Source organism: Neospora caninum, chromosome X (genome assembly GCF_000208865.1).
Source record: "Neospora caninum Liverpool complete genome, chromosome X".
Lineage (NCBI taxonomy): Eukaryota > Apicomplexa > Conoidasida > Eucoccidiorida > Sarcocystidae > Neospora > Neospora caninum.
In genome coordinates, this window is record NC_018396.1 from 1,854,595 (window position 1) to 1,874,441 (window position 19,847).

Genomic DNA, 19,847 nt, shown 5'->3' on the forward strand with positions numbered 1-19,847 from the left:
CAGCAGCGACCCGGCAAGCGAAAAGGGCGGCCACAGCTGTCGGTGTGACGCGGCGCGTGTCTCCGACGTTGCGTTCCTCGCTTGCAGCGGGAATTGTCGCACGGGAAAAGATGTAGGAGAAAGGGGGACAGGACAAATTCAGGGAGGTGCTGGGAGCCGTGGAGGGCGACAAACGGACTCCCAATATAGATGGCCCGCCGTAGCGCTGTCGTCTGGTAGCAGTCTACTGTCACACGCGCGACGCCCATAGAACCACACTAGCTCCAGCGACAGAAAACCCAGGACAAAACCGTTGCGTTCTCAACGCACGTCATTCCCATCAACAGTTCTGCGATCGGGCGCGGCCCGATGCATTCAGATGGTCAAAACGTAGCACCAGGTTATTGTGTGTACGGAAGTAGGAGGGGCAAAACAGTGGGGCGGAGGAGTCTTTTGAGGCAGGGCGCCTTACAGAGGGAAGACAGGCAGGCTGTAAAAGAGAGTCTCGCCTTTTGGATATTTTTGTCGTAGTCATGGCGAGTTGCCCGAATCGTTAGGCTACATAAAGAGGTGGACCGACAATATCGGTGTGATCGTGCCCCGAAAGTGCTAGTCGCCGATGATTTCTGTCCAGGGTGCGTCAGTGACGGGGTGGTCGTAGCCTTCCGTTATGCATGCACAATTTCCCATAACAGTTGTACAAAGGAGCTAGGTTTCGTTGGAGAAAGCCGATCAAGAGCGTTTTTTTGTGCCCGCAAACGATTCTGTGCCTATTGCAGACAGCGGTACGAGAATGCTGTTCACGCATGCATACCTGGAGACGCGTAGCGGCCCACCACGACGGATTTAAGATGATATGCAGTTGCACAGTGCCTCTCCCTACTTTCGTTCTTAACGAGTTGCCAGAAAGCCATTTTCTTCCACAGCCGTCAATTCAGGAGAGTCCCCACGCAAGCCACAATTAGTTTCTGCGCTACGAGCTGCCAAGGGCTCTCTGGCGTGATGGCCATGAAAAGCATACAGACGACCAGAGCCCGGTCAACGCATTAGTTGTATCAGGTGAAAAGTAGTCGAGGACAAAGAATGTCCTCAATATTTCGACGCGCGCGTTCCATCTGTTTGCATGCGTCGGGAAAAAGAGTATGTGGCCGCCACGATTTCTTCTCAGAATACATCCACGATGCCTCTGTGTTACTGGGGAACTTGTGCCCTGATTCACCCTACGCGGAAAATGAAGTAGGGGAGCAACGGGACCGGTAGAGAAGAGGGAATAGCTTGCACCCACCTCTTGTCTTTTCACCGGAGGGAAGCCACAAAGGAAGGGAAGTAGACTTACGAACGCACTCTAGTTCAGTCAGCGGCAGCTGTGTGGTGACTATACGGTTGTGGAGCCCCTGCTCTCTGGAAGGCACGACGCAAGCAGAGAAGCGATCGACGGACCCAGTGCCTCCCGTGGATTCCGTGAATCCACGGAACTACACGAAAAGACGGAACAGTCGGGAGTCACAGAAGAAATCGAAAAAAAATTCCCTGGTACTTCGTCTTCGCCTTCGAACGAAATATATCCGCCGGAGGGACGAATAATAAAAAAACGAGGCGGAAGGCGTCATTGACGGTGAAAAGCAAAGGACAGGAAGTAACCTCCACTGTTCTCCACCGTCGCTCAGATTCCACAAAACAGGGTTGACAAACGGCAAAGCCGACCCCGAGAGGGGAGGCAGAAGAAGAGATGGGCTAGATTCTTTTCTTCTCATAGTGAAACGGAAAAGCCGCAAAGGGAGAAGAGCGTACAGCCACGACGATAACCGATGAACGGAAGAACCAGGAAGACTGTCCTTTCTTTCGATCAGCGTTTCCACGCAGGTGTGATAAAAAGGAGGCACACAAAAAGCAACAATCAAGAGTGCTTCCCCGCCTCACCGCCACGCAAACTAGAGCAGCAAAAGTTGTCGTCATCGGGAATCATCGCCAGAATCGGCGACAAAGCAGAAGCGCTCAAATCAGCGGCGTCTCGTCCGGGCCTTTAGAGAATAAGGAACCAAAGAAAGTGAGTAGATCCGCGAGAAAACAGACGCGGGGACCAGAGGGACAGCAGCAGTTTGTGACGTCCTCATGGCCAGAAAAAACGAGACGTATGGCGAAGAACGTGGAAGACGCAGATGAGAGACAGACAAAAGCACACAGCGCCTTCCACGTTTTCCGCCCGAACGCACCACCAGGGGTGTGAAGGCAGAGGCGGCGAAGGGGAGAACGATCGGGAAACCCATCCAGACCCGTTGGACACCGTAGCATCTCGCCCTTTTCAGCGACGTTAACGATCACCGCCAGCAACTTCTTTCGCAGCGAAGATCTACCGGACGCGGAGCGAGACTCAGTAGTCTTACTTCTCGCGTTCTTCCCCGCCTTTCCCTTGTTCCTTCCTGGGTCTCTGTCCCTGACCTCGTTGATGGTCCTCTATGCCTTCCTTCTCGACTTGTTCCCCGGAACAGTTCTCCTCTTGGGCGTCGCCATTCTTTCCACAGGAGAATTCGCACCCTGCCTGCAGTTTCCCGACCGCTGGAAGAACACAGAATCGCTTGCATCGCCTGGTCCATGCGATTCGCCTCCGTAAAACTCTCTGTGCCTTTTTTCTGCTTCTCGGATTTTGCTTTCTCTCGTTGGCGGCGCCTATTCGTCTCCAAAAATGAGGTTCAGAGTGCTGTACTCTGACGCGAGTTCAGCAACGTCCTGCACGAAGCTCTCGGGGGTTTCTGGCGGCCACTCGGCTTCGTCTGTGACCAGGACCTGAGAGCAGGGAACCTTGAAAGGCAGCAACGGGATCGCGCCCTGCGTGTGCTTGAAGAACATGGCCCGAACAGCCTGAATGGTGATTTCCAGCGCGAAGTAGATCCGCCCCATTGCGCAGTCGTCTCGCATTGCCTGCAAGAGTCTCTCATCTTTCGCAACGAGGGGGACGTTGAGCGTGATGGAGAGACGGACGGAGTTGAGGCCGTGCGTGAGGCCGACGATGAAGGGGATGATATTGCGGAGGAGGATGGTTGGGGGCACGAGGTGCGTCGCCTGCTTCATCGCTGCACTGAACATCATCCCCACAGGATAGCTGGACCTTTTCGAGTGCTGCAGAAACACCCGAGACACCTCCCTCGTAGATCCAGTGTCCGGATCGAAAACTTCGATCTCGAGAGGAACGTCGTTCGCCGAGCCCGAACTCGTGATCAGTGACAAGCCGTGAATGGCCCGGGTAATCAAAGTCAAGCCAAAGTGCCGCTGTAACTGTTCTGCCAAAAGATGTTCCTCTTCGGTAGTGTAAAGGTTCCCCACGCGTCTCAAAAGATTCTCCACGATGGGACGAGCGTGGGAAGTGTCTCTGGAGGTGGACGGCAGAGCGCGAGACGCATTTGCGCCGTCAGCCTCGTCTGCTGACGGACCAGACGTGGGGGTGCTGGCCAACGCACCATCCGGATTCGGTTGCGAATACGGAGCCGGTAGAGAACTCGGGTCCGACGAAGTGAAACACTCTTCCTGCGGCGTTTTCCCGATAGTGTCAGCCGGCACATACGACAAAGCCATCACGGCAGACAGCGCCTCCACGTAGGATCCTGGAAACGAGACGCATACCGAGACAACAGGCAGCTCACTGACCGAAGGAAACACGCATGCACTTGCCATCTTGAGGATGTGCGTAAGAAAGTCTCGGATCAGAGTAGGCGCAGTGCAAACATTACTTACGAGTATCTCCACGTATACTGCCGGCTAGAGATTCACACCTACGTTTGAAGATCTAATCTTTCCGCACCCACGAATGAAGAGTACGTCGGTACTGCGTGCACGGGTCCTTTTGAGTGTTCATCCACTGAGCTCACGACAGCACGCTCCGCGGGAAATTGGCCTCTATATGCGGGTTCCACGCAAATCCGCATCTCCACATTGGATATACACACACGTGCAGAGCATGGACCAGTGCCAAAAGAGGTGAGGGCCCGCTGGACCTCTTTACGTTCCCTGAGCACCGGCCGAGATTGGACGCCGAGGCGTTGACTCGTCCGAAGAAGGGACATCTCTCTCGCTAGACGTGCGTGCTGGGAAATTCACGCACGTACAGGCACACCGGCGGAGCACAGCCCCGCAACCAAGCACCAGGCATTTTCACACCGCTCTTCTGCGTTGCTCACCAAGACAGTACTCAGGAATCGTCACATCGAAGGCTCCGCGAAGAACTGCCTTCACACTGGGGTCAGGTTGGCTCCATCCTTTCGAAGAGTCGGGGAGATAGAGACGAACCCAGGCGAAGCCGCGTCCATCGCGGCCGTCCAGCCCGTCTAGGACACTGCCACTAAAGAGCGTGGTGCGGCACATGATAGAGCCGATGATTATTCCGACGGCAAAGGCGAGGTTGCAGACAGCCAGGATTGTGAGGAGCTGGAAGACGAGGTCAATGAACCATGCTGGAGAAAACAGCCCGAAACAGCGACACACGAAACACACATGGGCCAGGCTATATACTCAGGTTGGTTGACTTCCACGCACTCTCCTCCGCATATATATATATATATATATACATACATATACTCCGCAAGAGGTGGTAAACCGTATAATCGGTAGAGGGGGATAAAGGGAAAGACCACGATTTAACTCCAGTGGAGTCTCTAGCGAATCTGTTTTCGAGGGCAGTGCGAATAGGCATTAGATCTGTTCGATCGCCGCAGCGAGTGCTTCACACATGGAGATGAGGCAAGAGAGAAAAGTGAGGACGGCCAGGATAGGTCACAGTCACCACGGAAGCCAGCACGCTGCCCTAACCTGCAGCATCGAAACAAAGGACAGGTTTCCAGCGCCGGGGGCCGCACGTCAACAGGACGCGGGGACCGCTTGAGATAAGCGACGGCAGCTCAAAAACAGACGGTGCTCGAATGCCAGAGAAACGCATCCAAGTCGAGATCAAAGTGAGGGAACAGTGCCTCTTCCGTTCTTTTGGAGCAGGGAAGTTTGCAGAGTCTTCTAAGGAATGTCAGCGGCGACCGCTGTCTTCCTTTGCTTTTTTTTCGGGCCTAAGGCCCCCTCCTACGAGAAAGGCTCTCCCTGGGATTTTTCAACTTGCGCACCTTTCGCCTTTTCGGTCTCCCCCCCTCCTCCCACGCTTTTCCCTGTGTTTTTCATCTGAGAAATCACCTTGCACGAGAGGCTGGTCCTTCGCCATCGTCGCGTCGAGGTTTTCGCCCTCATCCATGAAGGGTCGAACATCGACTGGCTGATTGTCCAGCAACTCTGCCGCCGTTGTCAGCCTGCGTCTCACATGGAATGGGGCGTAGATTCTCTTCGAGGTCAGAGTCGCGACGCCGGAGACAAGGACACCCAGACGCTGGCTGTCGAGGTCGCTTTTGACTCCGCGGTCCCCTCGGGGAGGCCGCTTGCGGAAGATTCCGCCCCACATTTTTCCCGGTTAGGCGGGAGAGATAACCCGCCGGCACGGGGAGAAGGCTTAAGCACGCAGAGAGACACGGCGAAGCACAGAGGCAGGTTTTGGAAGTGGACAGGCGAGGGAGAGCAGAAAGCGGCGGCGAAGAGAAGAAATGAGGCAAACACACAGCCAAGAAAGACGTGGACAACGATTGTATACAAGGTTAGCTTCAAGTCCAAAGACGCAACAGAAAGGATACCTGCGGAAACGAAGCTCGGCGTACGACACCAGAAACGAAGAAGAATTTAGAGAAGACGGCACAAGAAAAGCGTAGGACAAAGAACGTGGCGAAGAAAGGGCCAACGGGACACGACAGACGGCCGCTCAACGCGAGAATCGTGCACCCGCGTCACCGGACGCCTTCGATCTGTCTGTTGGAGGAGGGAGACAGAAACGGAAGCGTACAGGCCAGAGACCGAGCGACGAAGAGTGAGGACGGCGACGGGCGCGGCACCCTTTTTTACCCTGCGCCGTGTCGGGACTTGGGAAGGAGAAGGAATGGGAAGGGGATCTCTATCAGAGAGGCGGACGATGGGCGGCTACTGATATACTTTGTTTTGCGAGCAGGTATCAACACTCCTCGGAGCCCTTGTTGTTGCGTCCGATCAGAAATAATTCGACACTCCTGCCAAAGACACAGGTGTGATTCGAGGTTGGAAGCGGGAAAAAGTTCTGCAACTCAACCTAATTGGTAGCCTTCTGGACCCCTTGTGGTGATGTCTTGATAGCCCAAGCGGGCGCACATCGGAGAGAGACATTCCCTCGATTCCAGCACAAAGGCCATTTTCCTTGCACGTTTCCCTTTCTCCCTCCAACAAACAAGAGGGGGGCAGCTCTTAGGAAGGGAAATTGCCTCTCCTCTCACCTCTCGTCACCCAGCTTGTGGTACGCCGGCGGAGCCAGACGAGAGAGAGACGTGATTGGGGTGCCTGGAACACGCCTCTGCGTCCGGCAAAATCCGCCTCAGAACAGAAAATGGATACAGAAGCGGGAGGTAGGACATGCAGAAACCTCTGTTTGCACCTTTTTCTTAGAAAGCCAGTGCGCGGCGCGACGAGCCGCCTTATTCCTTATTCGCGATCTTGCTCCCCGGCCACATGAGCAGCTCACCGCGCCAGCAGCAGGCAGGTCCGTGCTTTTTGCGCGGTCGAGAGGCAGGCGCACGTTACAGGCATTTTCCTCGAAGAAACGCACAAACAACATCCTCTAGTTGTTTTCGTGTTGAATGGCCTTTCTTAACCCGTGACGGAGACCGTGGTAAAGTCCCTGCCTCTGTTTCTGCCTTCACCGCGCACCGCCAGTTTGCTCGCCCGTGTGTTCGCCTCCGCTCAGAAGCCAGCGCGCTGCATTTTGTTTTCCCCGAATCCTTGACTCTCTCCCAGCTTCTCTCGGTACGAAACGCATCCCTACTTTCTATGGTCTTGAGGGAAAAGGCGAACCAGGGTGGAGCTGCGCAAAGACCACAGGGGGGCATCGGGCAAGACACCAGAATGATCTTTCGTTGGTTTTAGCTCGCCGTACTCTCAGTGCAGCCTTTCAACTTTTCCGACATGGTGTTGTCCCTGCTGCACACACTACGTACTGGCCGAAACTGGTTCGAAACGCTGTATCTATCGTGGAGACCAGAGCGTTTGAGGCACACATGAGGCACGCACCGGGACCAGTCTCCGTAAAGAAAGACAGAGAGCCAAAACGGACACTCGAGAGAGTAGAAGTGCAAGTGGGAAACGCCAATCACTAATCCAATCACTAATCTGTTCTCTCTGTTCCGCCAGGGCGCAACGATGTGCTTGCGGCACTACTTGGTTTGCTGTATCGGGGGCAGATTCAGCCAACTTGGACGCTGGTAGTGAACTCACAGCCGTTGCTCTTTTGACGCCGCCGACAGGCGTGCTATGATGGTCTTGCGTGGACAGTCTCAAAGCAGACCCCAGTCACAGCCACCGTCCAAAGGCGGACCACTGGGTGTGTTCTAACGAGATAGCCTCACTGAAAGTCACCAGGGGTATCGCTTCTGTGTTTGTCCTCAACCAGTTCAATTCCGTTAAGGAAGTCGGGTGAAGCACTGCTTGAACGTTGTGGTCCCCATCGCTATGAACGGTCATCTTGCGTAAACTACCCAGAGTTCTTCTCCAGTATGTAAGAAAGAGCTTCCTTGGAAGTTGCAGAGTTCCGGAAGGAACCGCGACTTTCGAGACGACCACGGGATGCCAATAGCAAAAAAAGGAATAAGCTTGTGAAAATAGAGAGGTTTCTACAGTAGTGGTTGCAATTTCGCAAACTGCTTGGCACATGTCTATAGAAAGACCACCTGTCGAGCAAACTTCATGCAGGGTATGTGTAAAGACCCGGCTTTCTTCGTCTGCAAAGATGCCTCTTTTCTCGAGATTCGCAGGTGGATGCACACTATAAACAAACAATTTGGTGGAATGCGGCTAAGCTGTTCAGACTCCTGTCTAACAGATTGTGTCCAAATCTAGTGGACAGCATTTTTACGAGTGTTCAAAGAAACAACGGGGACGGAAGAGGCAGATGCCAAGAAGAAGAGTAGTGCTGGATTACAAAAGGAACTAGAGAAAAACAACCAGCCCGTAACACTGAGTCGAGGGGCATCTTTATGATCTCGGACGGGCGGTTCCCCGAGACCCAAATGTAAGACACCATTTAACTCGTGTCGGGAGGATGAACCAGGAAATCCATTCAACGAATCTTTTCTGGCAAAGCGCACACGGAAGTACATTTTAAAAAGAGAACTGCCACCGTATCTAACCGGCACGAGCACACACTTCGCAAAAGAGTTTCCTCTCTCAGTAAAAGCTGTTAGTCGTGAAGAGAGATCCAGTGCGAATGCCTCTCTCAGGTTATTTACCCTTCCACACCTGGTGGTATCTCTGAACCTTCCAGGCGACTTTTTTCTACGAAATCGACTATCACGGAGAGAAGCAAAACGAAAGAGACGTCTGATGCGGATACTCTTGTGAAACGGGCCTGCTCTCAAACGGCATCTCCACAGTGGCCCGACGTCTGCCATGAAACCCCGTTTACTTTCATTTCGTTAGTTGCCTCTTCCTTCCAGTGTTTGACCTCTCCGTCACAACCTTTCTTTTTCAGACTTGGTTGCTTGCTCCCGGTTCGTTAGTCGCCTCCGCCGGCCAAGAAGCGTCGGGCCTTTTCTGCGCGCATCTCGTGAGCGCCCGGCTGGTCATCCAGTGCTGCCGGCTGGAAAGGAGATGCTTCTCTGCCTTGAATTTGGCGGAGGGTTTTCGGCCCCGAGAGAGCTCTGACGACATTCCTCGAGAGAAAACCGCTACCACTGAGACTTTTCTTACTCTTCCCACATCCGTCCCTTTCCACGTCTTCCGGGGCTCCCGTTTCTTTCGCTTCTCTCTCAAGAACAGAACTGGAACGCGCCTGCGCGGGTTCGTCACTCGGGTCTTGAGTTTGTTCTCTGAATGCGGCCCCAACTCCGCCTTCCGTAGGCACGGGGTTTGGATCCTCAATGCAGCTCTTCGGCTGCTCCTGCTCACCAATTTTAGGTCTTTCGCGGGGTGAAAGGTTCGAAAGCCCGGGACGCGGCGAGGAGGAACACGGCGTCCGTGGTGTCTCTTCGCCGCATGGAGTTGCCGGATACGAACAACTGGATGTGTTTGACCGTTTCACTTGTGCCTTGCGAGAAGATAGCCCAGCAGTTGGCGATGAAAAAGAGGAAGGGATCTCGCTGTTAAGCTGGGAATCTGACGAAAGAGGGGCGGCGACCTGAGGAAAGACAGATAGCCGAGAACATTCTTTTCGGCGGTGTGTCCAAGATAGTGAGCGACCGTTGACGACACCGGGTGCGACGCGGGACGGAGAAAACAAGCAACACGCGAAATTCACATCTGGGGAGCTCCGAAGGGTTAGTGAACGAGAAAACCGCAGAACCTCGTTTCACGATTTTGTTATTGGCACGGCACACAGGGCTGTGACAGGTAGTGCCCATCACAGTGCCTCTCTTTTACGCGATACCGATCTTCACCCAATGCAAGAGCAATTGCACGGCACAACCATCGAATAGTTAAACATATGTCCCGCTTGTGCGAAATCACGGTAACTGTTCAATGAAGGAGATAGGAACCCACGAATAAAATGTTCCTTAACCAAGCAAGATAGACCAACGAGATACACGCTTGACTGCGTTACTGGGTGCAACGCATCCAGTCCACCTGGGCAATTCAGGTTATTTCATATTCTGCGCGTTCACTAGTTGCTCAATGCTGCCAGCTCTGCAATCGCAAAGGATTTCCTTCCTCAGTGTGAACGAACCTGAGAGAACGCGTCGGGGTGATCAAGTTCGGTAGGAAGCGCGCTAGGGACAGCAGGCTGCTGTCGGCCCGAAAACAATGAAACAATAAATTCCCGGAAACCCTCTGGTCTTCGCTGCATCACCGGAACGTCATGATCCGTCGATTTCTGCAGCGATGGCAAGGCCTCTGTTGTCTCCTCTGCCTGTTCACGATCGTCTGTTTCTCCTGCGGCGCCTCTTGGCGAAGGTGTTCCTCGATCCGAATTCCCTTCCCAGGGGGTCGCCGACGCTTCGCCGTGGGTTACACCGAATTCGTCCTCTGTTTTGCAAATCGAGAGACTCTCTGCTTCTTCACGGGTTGACTCTTCTCGACCGCTGTCGGCGCACCCTGTTGATGCCCAGTCGTCGTCTGGGCCTTTGGACACACTAGCTGGCGGATCCCCGAACGTCTGATGAGCCTTTTCCTCGTTTGCATGCATTTCACTGGTGTCTTCTGTGGAAGTGGCGTGCGTAGAAGTTGGACATGACCACAGTCTTCCCCAGTCGGACCACCCCGCGAACGAGCGCCACGAAACTGCCAAAGCCTGCCGGCTGAGAATGTGTGGTGCATCAGCAAGCGCGTCTTCTCTGTGCAGACTCTCGTCGCAAGAAGCGGGCGGCAAGCTTTGCGCAGCTATGGATTCTTCATCCTCAGTGCTCGGGAAGTCCAGTTTTGCGTCTTTGCCAGCGTCAGAGGTTTCACCGTCCTCATTCGTCTGCTCTAGACCTCCAACTCCGGAAATGGATTCATGAGATGGTAGTTTTTTGGGGGATAAGTCACCGTCATTCGAACCCTCGAGCTCGAGGGGCGACAATGAGGGTGTCCCGCCTTTTACGGTGTGGGGAAGTCGAATTGTTTTTGGACCAGCCCCGCCGTTTTTGTTCCCCAGGAGACACGGGGAGACACCCCCTGCGGAACCACGGAAAGGTAACTGGGAGGAAGGGGAGACGCCGCTTCTCGAGCGAGATGTGCTCGCGTCGGCTGGTACCCCAGCAGCTGCCTGACTCAAATCATCTGCAGCCAGTCCCACGGTGGTAGAGGGACGGCCTGCGGACGCATCGCCCAAGAAGTCGGAGTGCCGCTTCAGGATCTCTACAGAAGGCTCACCACTGGCAACAGACGCCGGCGGCGTCACGGATTCTAGCAGCCCGCTCTGCGGCCGTTCACTGCACCACAGCGTGTCAGAATGCAGCGCAGCCACTGCCTCCCCTTTCTCCTGAGAAGGCTGAAGCCATGTGTCCGGAATGACGCGTACGGGTCCCATTCTGCCACTGGTAAAGGGCTCCAGTTCGCCTCGGGCGCTACTGCACGCACTGCCTGCGTCCAGCAGGGGTGTTGCCGCCGCGGTACTCCTTGTACTCCCCCCTGTGCCTTCCGTGAGATGTGACGCAGTGGCTGGGCGGCGAGATTCGTTTTGGCGGAGCACACAGGCGGCAGGGGGGAGGGGAGAAGTGACTAAAATCACTCTCTCGTCAGAAGAGAAGGACTGAGCCGAGGTCGAGCCATGGGACAGCTGAAAGGAGCATTGAGCTGAGCCTTGGGCATCGCCACCCTCATGGACAACAGGAAACGCTCCTGCGAGCTCTTTCCCAGAAGAGGGGAAATGCGGCGTTGGCGGTGCGTCCCCAGTTACTCGCTGTTTTCCCTGGTGGAAGAGACGAGGCGATGTGGAGACTGACGATTCGCCGTCACCTCCAAGCAGCACCGCAGGAGAGGGCAAGCCTTGGGGAGAGTGCGTGGCGCCTGTCTCTTCTCCCTGGACTCCGGGCCGCTCTTGACAGAGGCGTTCTCGGCACGAGCCTTTGTCGCCTTCGTAGCGGCTGGTTCGAGAAGCTGAACCCACGACTTGTTGATGGACCCACGAGACCGGCGTGTCCGCGCGTGCCATAACTGGTACGGCTTCCTCACAGCAGGAATCTCTGGTGTTCCAGGAACGCGCGCAACTGCAGGGTGGGGAAGCATCAGCGTCGCCTTCGCGTTCTGCGTGAGTGCAGAACGCGACACTTCTTGCCCTACACACATCGGGAATGTGCTGCTTGTCTTCTTCCGCTCCTTGCTTCTTGACTTTCGAAGAGCTCTGTTTCTCCCCGTCCACCATCGCCCTAAAGCTTCCAGCGATAACCTCCACCTCTGCGTGGGCGTCAGCACTGGGACCGCAGACCGCCTTTCCAGCGCTCGCTTCCTGTGGAGGGCCACCTGGAGGCGGCTCCCCACAAAAAGCACCCGGCACGTTGCTGGCTTGGACTGCATGTCCTCGAGAAGATCCTTTCTCTGTCTCGAAGGACGCAAGGGATACCTTCGACACCGACAGATTCGCGTCGTCTGGCTCACGCCTGCCTTCGCTGGCAGCACTCGGAGAATTCCGGGTCCCATCCGGAAGCGTCCGCGTCGGAGCATCGCTGTGGCGAGAATGCAGAAACTGCTCCCGAGTCCCCACACGCGCCCCACAAGTGTCGAAGCGTGCGAGAGGCGCGATACCACCTGTACGTAGCCGGTCGCGGGAGGCGCCTTCGCCAACCCGCTCGCCAGTCATTGACTCGGCCGGAAAACTCTGCCGGTGTGGGAAGTTTCCAGGCGGCGCAGATCCTTCCCTTTCATACTCACCAGCGCCCACGACACCTGTCGCTACTAACGGAGGAGCGGAAGAGACAGTCCCCACGCGACTGCTTTCTGGCCTTCGGAAGGGCGTCACTGCGCGACACCCACAAGGATAAAGAGAGGCTGCTGCATGGCCCGCATCCTGAGCCAGCGTTCGGCATCCATCTCTTGCGGCGCCGCACTCCGACGCTGAACAGACCGTAAATGGTTGGTGACCATCAGGTGACGTGGCGGAGGGTGCCTGCGGTGCTTCCGGCTCCTGACACGCACATTCTCTCGCTTGATTTCCCCGGAGAGAAGGGCCGTTCTTCGCGACAGTGGACGACTCTCGACTTCCGCATCGGTCCGGCGCTTCAGATGTTAGAGAGACTGAGAATTTCTGCTCCGCTTCCTCGTCGCGAAACACTCGTGGAAGCGTCTCCAGGACATTCGAGCAACTTCGCTGCGAACCTCCAGATCCGGCCGAGGTGCACAGGGCAGAATCGGCAAGCAAACAAGGCGGCCTCCCTGCGAGGGGCGGCTGTCTACTGAGAAGGCGCGACCTTGACGCGTTCGCGCAGTTTGACTGTGGTGCCGAGGTTCCACTGCCGTGGGCTTCCGCTGAGACGCCTGAGAGGGCAGCCGGAGAGTTCGCGGAACATGTAGCTGTTTCGCGTCTCGTGGAAAGCACCGAACATGCGATACCCTGGTGTGGCGGATCCACGTCAGTTGGCTGTGAGTCGACGTGGCCATTGTCCGACCCACACGCCCGTCCACTTGCAGCGTCTTCCACACGCTCACGTTGAGGAAGTTGGGACGGAGAGTCTACAGCTCGCGCAGCAGCTGGCGAGGCTGCCGCTGCCGCCCGGCCGCACGCAGGGTGCCCGCCTCCATCCCCCGAGGAAGAGCCGGTCGGTGCTGCGAGGGAGGCGGCGGCCGAGGAGCAAAGTATCGACAAGAAGGAAGGCAAGCGAGAGGAGTCGACGAGATCGGACGGAGACACCGCAGGCTTTTCATCAGGCATGTCGTCGGCTCTCGCTGAGCGCAGCCTGGTCACTTGTCCAGAGTGAAAGGGTGCATCGACAGGACGGACAGTTTCGGCTGCATGCGACGCAATGGAAGAAGAGGAAGCCTTGATTGTGGAGACGAGGCGCCGAGAGCCCGGGGCTCCCCAAGTAACCTCTCCCTTGTCAACTGCGCCTGAGGCGAAAACAAGAGACAGCAAGAATCGAAACGGGAACGGATGTCCTGTCTCTATTCACGGAGCAGACGGCAGGAAAAGCCGTTCCCCTGCTGCGGCAGCAAGGAAAACAGCGTGCACTCAGTCGAAAGCCGTCTCGTTTGCGCTACAGGCATCCGAGCAAACCGTGCCTTCGTTACGCCTGTGCGATTATGCAAGACCGGGTTCCTTCGTCGAAATCGATCTGTCAAGAACCCAATTTCTCCCCTTCCTTCACTTTTCGGCGCTGGCGGTAAGATAAAGACGGGAAGAACTTATGGGCTTGACAACTCCCATGTTTACGGACGCTGTCTCACCTGGGTTCCTAGAGCCACTGCACCGTTGTCGCCAGTTGGTATCCTGCTCGATCTGGTCTGGAGCCGACCTCCGATCAGGAGCAAAGCTTGGACTCTTCGCGACTGCGCGCTGTATCCTCGTCGAGGAGGGCGAATCAGGGTGGCTGTCCTGTACCGATTCAGGCGCCCTGTACTCGGGAGCGCGCTCGTTTCCCTCCCTTGGACCCTTTGGAGTAGTGAGGGGACCTATGAGCATTTGTTCTGTAACCTTTTCGCGTGCTCTTCCGAGGACGTCATCAACTGCCCGTTTTGCTTCACTTCCCAGGAAGCTCTCAACCTCCTGACTCTCTCTTCGCCAGCCTGGGACAACTCGCGCCCTGCTTTCGTCTCTGCGTCCAGCTACATCTGAATTATTCCTCACGGCGACAGCTTCTAGAGTAGTGATCTTTGTTCCTTCGCGCTCGCTGGGGAATTCGTGGTTCGCCTCATCCGCACTCGTCTTCTTCGTTAACCTCCTCGTTTCGAGTCTGTCTTCCCTGCCGTCACGGGAGGGCGATGCGAGGAAGTCCAGCTCGGCAGAAGCAGCACACCTTGAGTGGGAATAGTGATCTGTGTGAACGTGTCTGAGCCTGGGGGAACCGGGTGCGTCGTCTCTCCCGGTTTCAGGCTGTTCATCTCTCTCGCGCTCCTTGGAATCTCCAGGGCTCTCCCGTCTTCCCGTGACTCGAATCGTCTTCTTCAGCACCTTTGATGCCTCGCACCGGGACTGTGCAGCCACTCCGGGAAGCCCACGCAAAGAAGATGGAGAGGGAGAATGCGCTTTGACGACCTTGGCACCGGAGCCGCTGGCAGCCGCTGCGGCCGCAGCAGCCGCCGCCACAGCGCGTCCCAGCGTTAGGGAAGGACAGGGATGCAGACTGAAAAAGAATAGAACAAGAAGCAGTTGCCACGCCAGGATGGGAGCGCTCATCGACTAGAGGAACCTGACGGATTACTAGAGGAACAGGTGCACATGTCGGGAAGCTCTTTTGTGCGTTCTCGGGCGACGCTCGAGTGTGGCTGGAAATTCCTTTAGCGTGACAGCGGCGCAAAGACAGTCTTCGGTGTTTCCATCTAAGATGAGAGCGTCGGGAGTCGCATAGGAGGCGGACAGGCACAGTGCTGCAAAGAACCACCAGATGCATGCACGATGCAGCGATTGGGGGAACGACGGGCAAATGAAAGTAAGTGCGACACGCAACGATCAGTAAAAAGCGCAGTACGTCGTTTCTCACTGAGTCCGATCTACACGGGTGTCTGAATGTGCTCGATGAATATCGGCGATGCCCCAGACAATATACCGAACCTGTTTCGACCACAAACGGAGCTATTGTACGAGGCCCACACATTCCGGAGGCCTTTCGCACGCAAGCGTTCGTGACCTTCCCGATGCCAAAGAAACGCCACTTCCTTCACGCATGAACAAGACGCGTCCCTTGCTACCTGCTCGCCTATCCAGGACGCTCCCCCCAGGGTAAGTGCCTGGTACTGTTTTGAGGCATTTGCGTGTTGCAGCAAAGATCCTCGAAAAATAGCGCTGCTCGGGTGGCGTGTACGGTTTAGTTGGCGGTTCGTATCCTGCCTGTACTGCCGCTCGAAAGACTGACTTGGCCGCAGTGCAGAGGAGCTGAAGCTGCTGAACGATGCTCCGGAACGAGGGTCGATGCCGCTCATCCTCTTGAATGCAGCTGAGAATGCGCACACGAAAACAGCCCCATGTTCTGGTTTTCACAGCGCGACCTTGAGCTGTAGTGTATTCGGCTATTGCGTCGCCGGTGGCCCCGCATCGAAAAGCAGTGCATGGAACTGGACGTCAGGGAGACGCGTACGAAGCCCATGGAAAACAATCGAAACACTGAAGGCTCCTCCCGCTCACAGGTTGGGCATAAACAACACAATGCTTGCCGCTGCGGAGATGACCAGCCTAGCGCGTTTCTTCCAAAGACGGAAACTCAACTCGCAGAGAGCCTACCTGAAGGCCAGGATTGCCAGCGACTGAGCAACGTGTGGAGGGAATCGTGCGCGCGGATCAATGTAACGAAGGGTTCGACGAATGGAGGTTCCAATAGTCGAGAGCAGATACGTAATGCTTCCATCGGGGTTCTGCAGAAAAAACCCACTTAGGCGGATAAGAGTTCATTTCCCACAGCGAACACGGATGGGTGCGCCAGAAAATAGACAATCATCACCACGAACACTGAAGGTGCTCCTCAGCGCATCTGGCCTTAGCGTGTGCCTGTTTCACCGCAAAGGTTGGTACATAGGCGAATGCTTCTGCTGAAGCATGCTACTCTTTCCGGAAGTCACACGTGCAGTTTTGCCCGCTGCTTGGTGAGAGGTGTTGTCCGGGAATATGGATGCGACAGACCCGAAAACGACCGGATGAAAGCGTAGAAACAACCACTGTTCGGGGAAAACTTACGAGCACTGCAGGGGGTCTGGCTGTCAGTAGCTCCAAGAGCACCATACCGAACGAGTACACCTCGGTCATTTCCGTGACCACCGCGCTGGAAGGCACAAACAAAAGGAGTCCCTTTACGTACAGCGATGCCGAATGCGGCCCATGGTGCTCAAATATATCACGCAACTACACTCGACCCATACGCTCGCTAAAGAAAACGGCATATAATCGGTGCCGGTCCCCGTTTCGGGTGCAAGGCGGCCTGCTCCGGACACCTCAACATTAGCAAAAATGCCGCGGCATCACGCCACTGGGTGCCCCTGGAAATACGTAGGCGGCTTTCCTTCCCTCCAATAGTGTTTTGGGTGCCCTCCACGCTGCAAGAACCCCCCTCCCGAAGCGCTTCACATATCGACTCTTCCTTCTTGGCTGACTTCCCATACTGCGTTCGGCAAAATGGTAGAGCAAATGACAAACCACCGCATCCGGGGCTTCACACCGAGTCTCCTGGCATCCTCCAACACCCGCAAGGCTACTGCTAGCACTCGAGAAACCGACTTTCCTTACCCTCCAACGTGAATCACCCTCTGAGGAGCCGTTGCACGCTCGCAGCAGCAGACGCCGGCTCACCTGGAAATGTATTTCGGATCCGCGTAGCCAATCGTGCCCGCCGTTTGCTTCACTGCACAGCTGTTCTCGCCTTTTTTGGCTAAGCAGGCAAGGCCGAAGTCGGCCACCTGCACACGGAAAGGAAACTTTCAAGAGAACGCTTTCAATCCCACGAAGCCTTCGTGGTCCCCGTGGGGCATTCCCAGCACGCGAGGCCGTTGCACCCAAAGGGCCGTGCCTGCTCGGAGTGAATTTTGAACAGACAGCGCAACGGAGGAGACACGAACGACGCACCCTTCGAGGGTGAAAACCTGCCGGGTTGAGTCGACTGGCCACACGGACCGGAGGATCTCGCTCCTTGAGCACTGGCACATAACAGCTCCTATTCTCTCCTCGTTCGATTCACCACAGAGATGATAGGCCTTTTACAAGACCAGTGACAGAATTAGCCTTTTTATGGAGAGCTCCGGGAAAAGCCGTCGTCACGGCGCTGCGCGTTTTGCCGCTGATACGAAGAAGCGGCACGTCTCACCTTGGCGCTGTTGTGCTTGTCGAGCAAGATGTTCGCTGTTTTAATGTCTCGATGATACACTTGAGGACTGTGATGCTGCAGATGTGACAGAGCACTGGCAGAGTCGAGAGCGAGGGAAAGTCGGTCTTGCCACGCAAGAAGAGGGCCTGAGAAAGCACGCATGAGAACCAGATTGCAAGCATTTGCTAAACTGGTCACGGATTCGCTGACATCGACAATGCAAAAAGGATATGGGGCAAAATGGGACAAAAAACCAAAGGACCGACGCGACCAACTCATTTGCTTCCGTGACCGGCACCGAAAAAGCTTCTGTGCCACACACTGTCCCTCCGCCTCGTGCCTCGCTGGTTCACCAAAGGGGACACTTTTTTGGCAAGACCACAAATGTCGGCAAGAGCATCCACTGGCGTCTCTATGCGCTACTAATATAAGACATTCTACAGCAGAGGATCTACGATGCAGCCGAGAGTTCAGCAATGAGGGCTAAGCCGGTTTCTCTCCTTTACACTCGGGTGCCTCAAGATGTACTACGGGAAAGGAGCTAAAACAGGGGCAGTCAATGGATTTGCCAGTTTCTCTCTCGTATAGAATTTGTTTTCAGTCACGCTCTAGTTTCAGCGAGTCGGAAAGGACGCAATATACGACACGTTTTTGAACACAGCTACAGTCCAGACAGAGGTGGAACCAAAGCGATTTGTCACCGCCAGCAGAGAAAGAATCTCACCTTTTTGGAGCCGCATGCCTACGTCACCTCCTGATAGGAGCTCGTAGACGAGGAAACGATCCCTTCCGTGGCGGGCAAATCCCAAGAGAATGACCAGGTGCGGGTGCCTGCGCACCACAAACATTGCATAGAGGCACACTCCAGTTACCCGTAATTCGTTTTTGCCAGAATGGAGCCACGTGGACACCTGATTGGCAAATCCTGTGACTTTCTAGTGCGGCCTGATACCAAGTTTTTCTCGTCCGTCAGAGATTTAGGTGTGCATGCATGGCTGCTCTTCGACGGAAAAAGGGTAATTTCCTTTAACCATAAGGCAGGCTCTGCTCAATCCTGTTCCGGCAGCTGAACAGACAGCGTTGAGCATCGTTACAGAGATCGATGCTCGCACTGACTACCAAGGCAAAGCCTGGAGCAACTCCCATTCCGTACCTGAATTTCGAGAGCACTTTAACTTCCTTCTCGAACCCAGCCTCCTTGGGTTTATGCAGCCACTTAACAGCCACGGCTACTCCATCACGCAAAACACCCTCATATACATTTCCATACGCTCCCTGGCCGAGGATCACCGAGAAGCCCGCCGTTGCACCGTAAAGCTCCTGAAGCCAAACATTGAAAACCGCGCACGTGTTCTGCCTTCCAGAGGCATGCACAGCCTGGAACCATTCTAAGCAAAAAGTGTAGTCTCCGCATATTCAGGCTACACATGAAGCCTAAAGTTACCAACCCCCACGGCTGAACGAGCACCGAAGTGGAAACCAGCACGGGGCGAAAAATGGAAACCACACTAATGATCCGGGAAAATAAAGCTGGGGAATCCGAAAGTCACGAGCCTTATGATATGTGTAGGCAATGCATGAGTCCATCTTACCTCGTATGAATACTCCAACGAAATATCATTTAGGGCGTCATCATCTGTGCTCTTTTCATTCGCGTCTTCCCCGTCGCCGTCCAACCTGTCACCGTTCACGGGGCTTCCCCTCCGCCTCGCCTCCACCGCCCCCACTCCGCCTCCTCGCTGCTTCACGCCTCGTGGTCCAGCCTCCATAGCGAGAAAGACGCTTCGTACATGGGTGTCGTCAAGTCCCCCGTCGCGAGAGGAAAGATATGTGAATGGCCTTCCACTTGCTCTACGACTTCGCTCCTCGGGAGAGCTGACAGGCAGCTATCACTGACTTCCTGTACCGCCTGCACGCCTGAGATGTCCAAAGGTTGCCACGCGTGACGGTTGCCCGGATGATGCGGCTCCAAAGGCGCGTGGCGCACACGAGGTGGACTGGTTCGGCCACCTCCCGCTGGCTTTCTCTAAAAAACTTGTTGCCACTGGGGCCGAAGACAGACGTGCGCGGTGATATTGCCTTCAGCCTTGAGGGAGCGAAGAAAACAAGGATTTACAGGACGCCTTGCGCCAACGAGGAAGGGGGCGCATGCAGCCCAGAACCCGCGACAAACTCGTGGTTTTCTGAGGACCGAGATGCGACAACGGCCCAGAGTAAAAGGCGACGGGGCAGTCGGCCGAACTTCCACGGGCAGTCGACAAAAATAAGGACTCGCCTCACGGGTCCACCTGGTGCAAATAATCCATTTGGAGCGGGTTCCTATTTTTCGCCCTCATGGGGATCCACCGGCGAGCTCGTCGCTCCCGGTCGACTGACGAGTTGACGGAGAAAGGCCTGGTTCTTCCGTGCTTTGAA

At 55.5% G+C, this 19,847-nt stretch overlaps 2 protein-coding genes across 2 annotated transcripts; both read right to left on the reverse strand.

Annotated features, from left to right (window-relative positions):
- Positions 1 to 2,646: 2,646 nt before the first annotated feature.
- On the reverse strand, positions 2,647 to 5,410 carry NCLIV_047050 (conserved hypothetical protein; the record flags this gene model as incomplete). Its single annotated transcript, XM_003884255.1, has 3 exons — positions 2,647 to 3,578; positions 4,152 to 4,424; positions 5,149 to 5,410. The coding sequence occupies 3 exons, from the start codon at positions 5,408 to 5,410 to the stop codon at positions 2,647 to 2,649; spliced, it is 1,467 nt and encodes a 488-aa protein (XP_003884304.1).
- Positions 5,411 to 8,572: 3,162 nt separating this feature from the next.
- Positions 8,573 to 19,201, reverse strand: NCLIV_047060 (putative Tyrosine kinase-like (TKL) protein; the record flags this gene model as incomplete). Its single annotated transcript, XM_003884256.1, has 12 exons — positions 8,573 to 8,956; positions 9,740 to 12,450; positions 13,138 to 13,536; positions 13,873 to 14,768; positions 15,498 to 15,578; positions 15,863 to 15,993; positions 16,313 to 16,397; positions 16,922 to 17,028; positions 17,433 to 17,578; positions 18,157 to 18,263; positions 18,586 to 18,752; positions 19,025 to 19,201. The coding sequence occupies 12 exons, from the start codon at positions 19,199 to 19,201 to the stop codon at positions 8,573 to 8,575; spliced, it is 5,391 nt and encodes a 1,796-aa protein (XP_003884305.1).
- Positions 19,202 to 19,847: the final 646 nt, after the last annotated feature.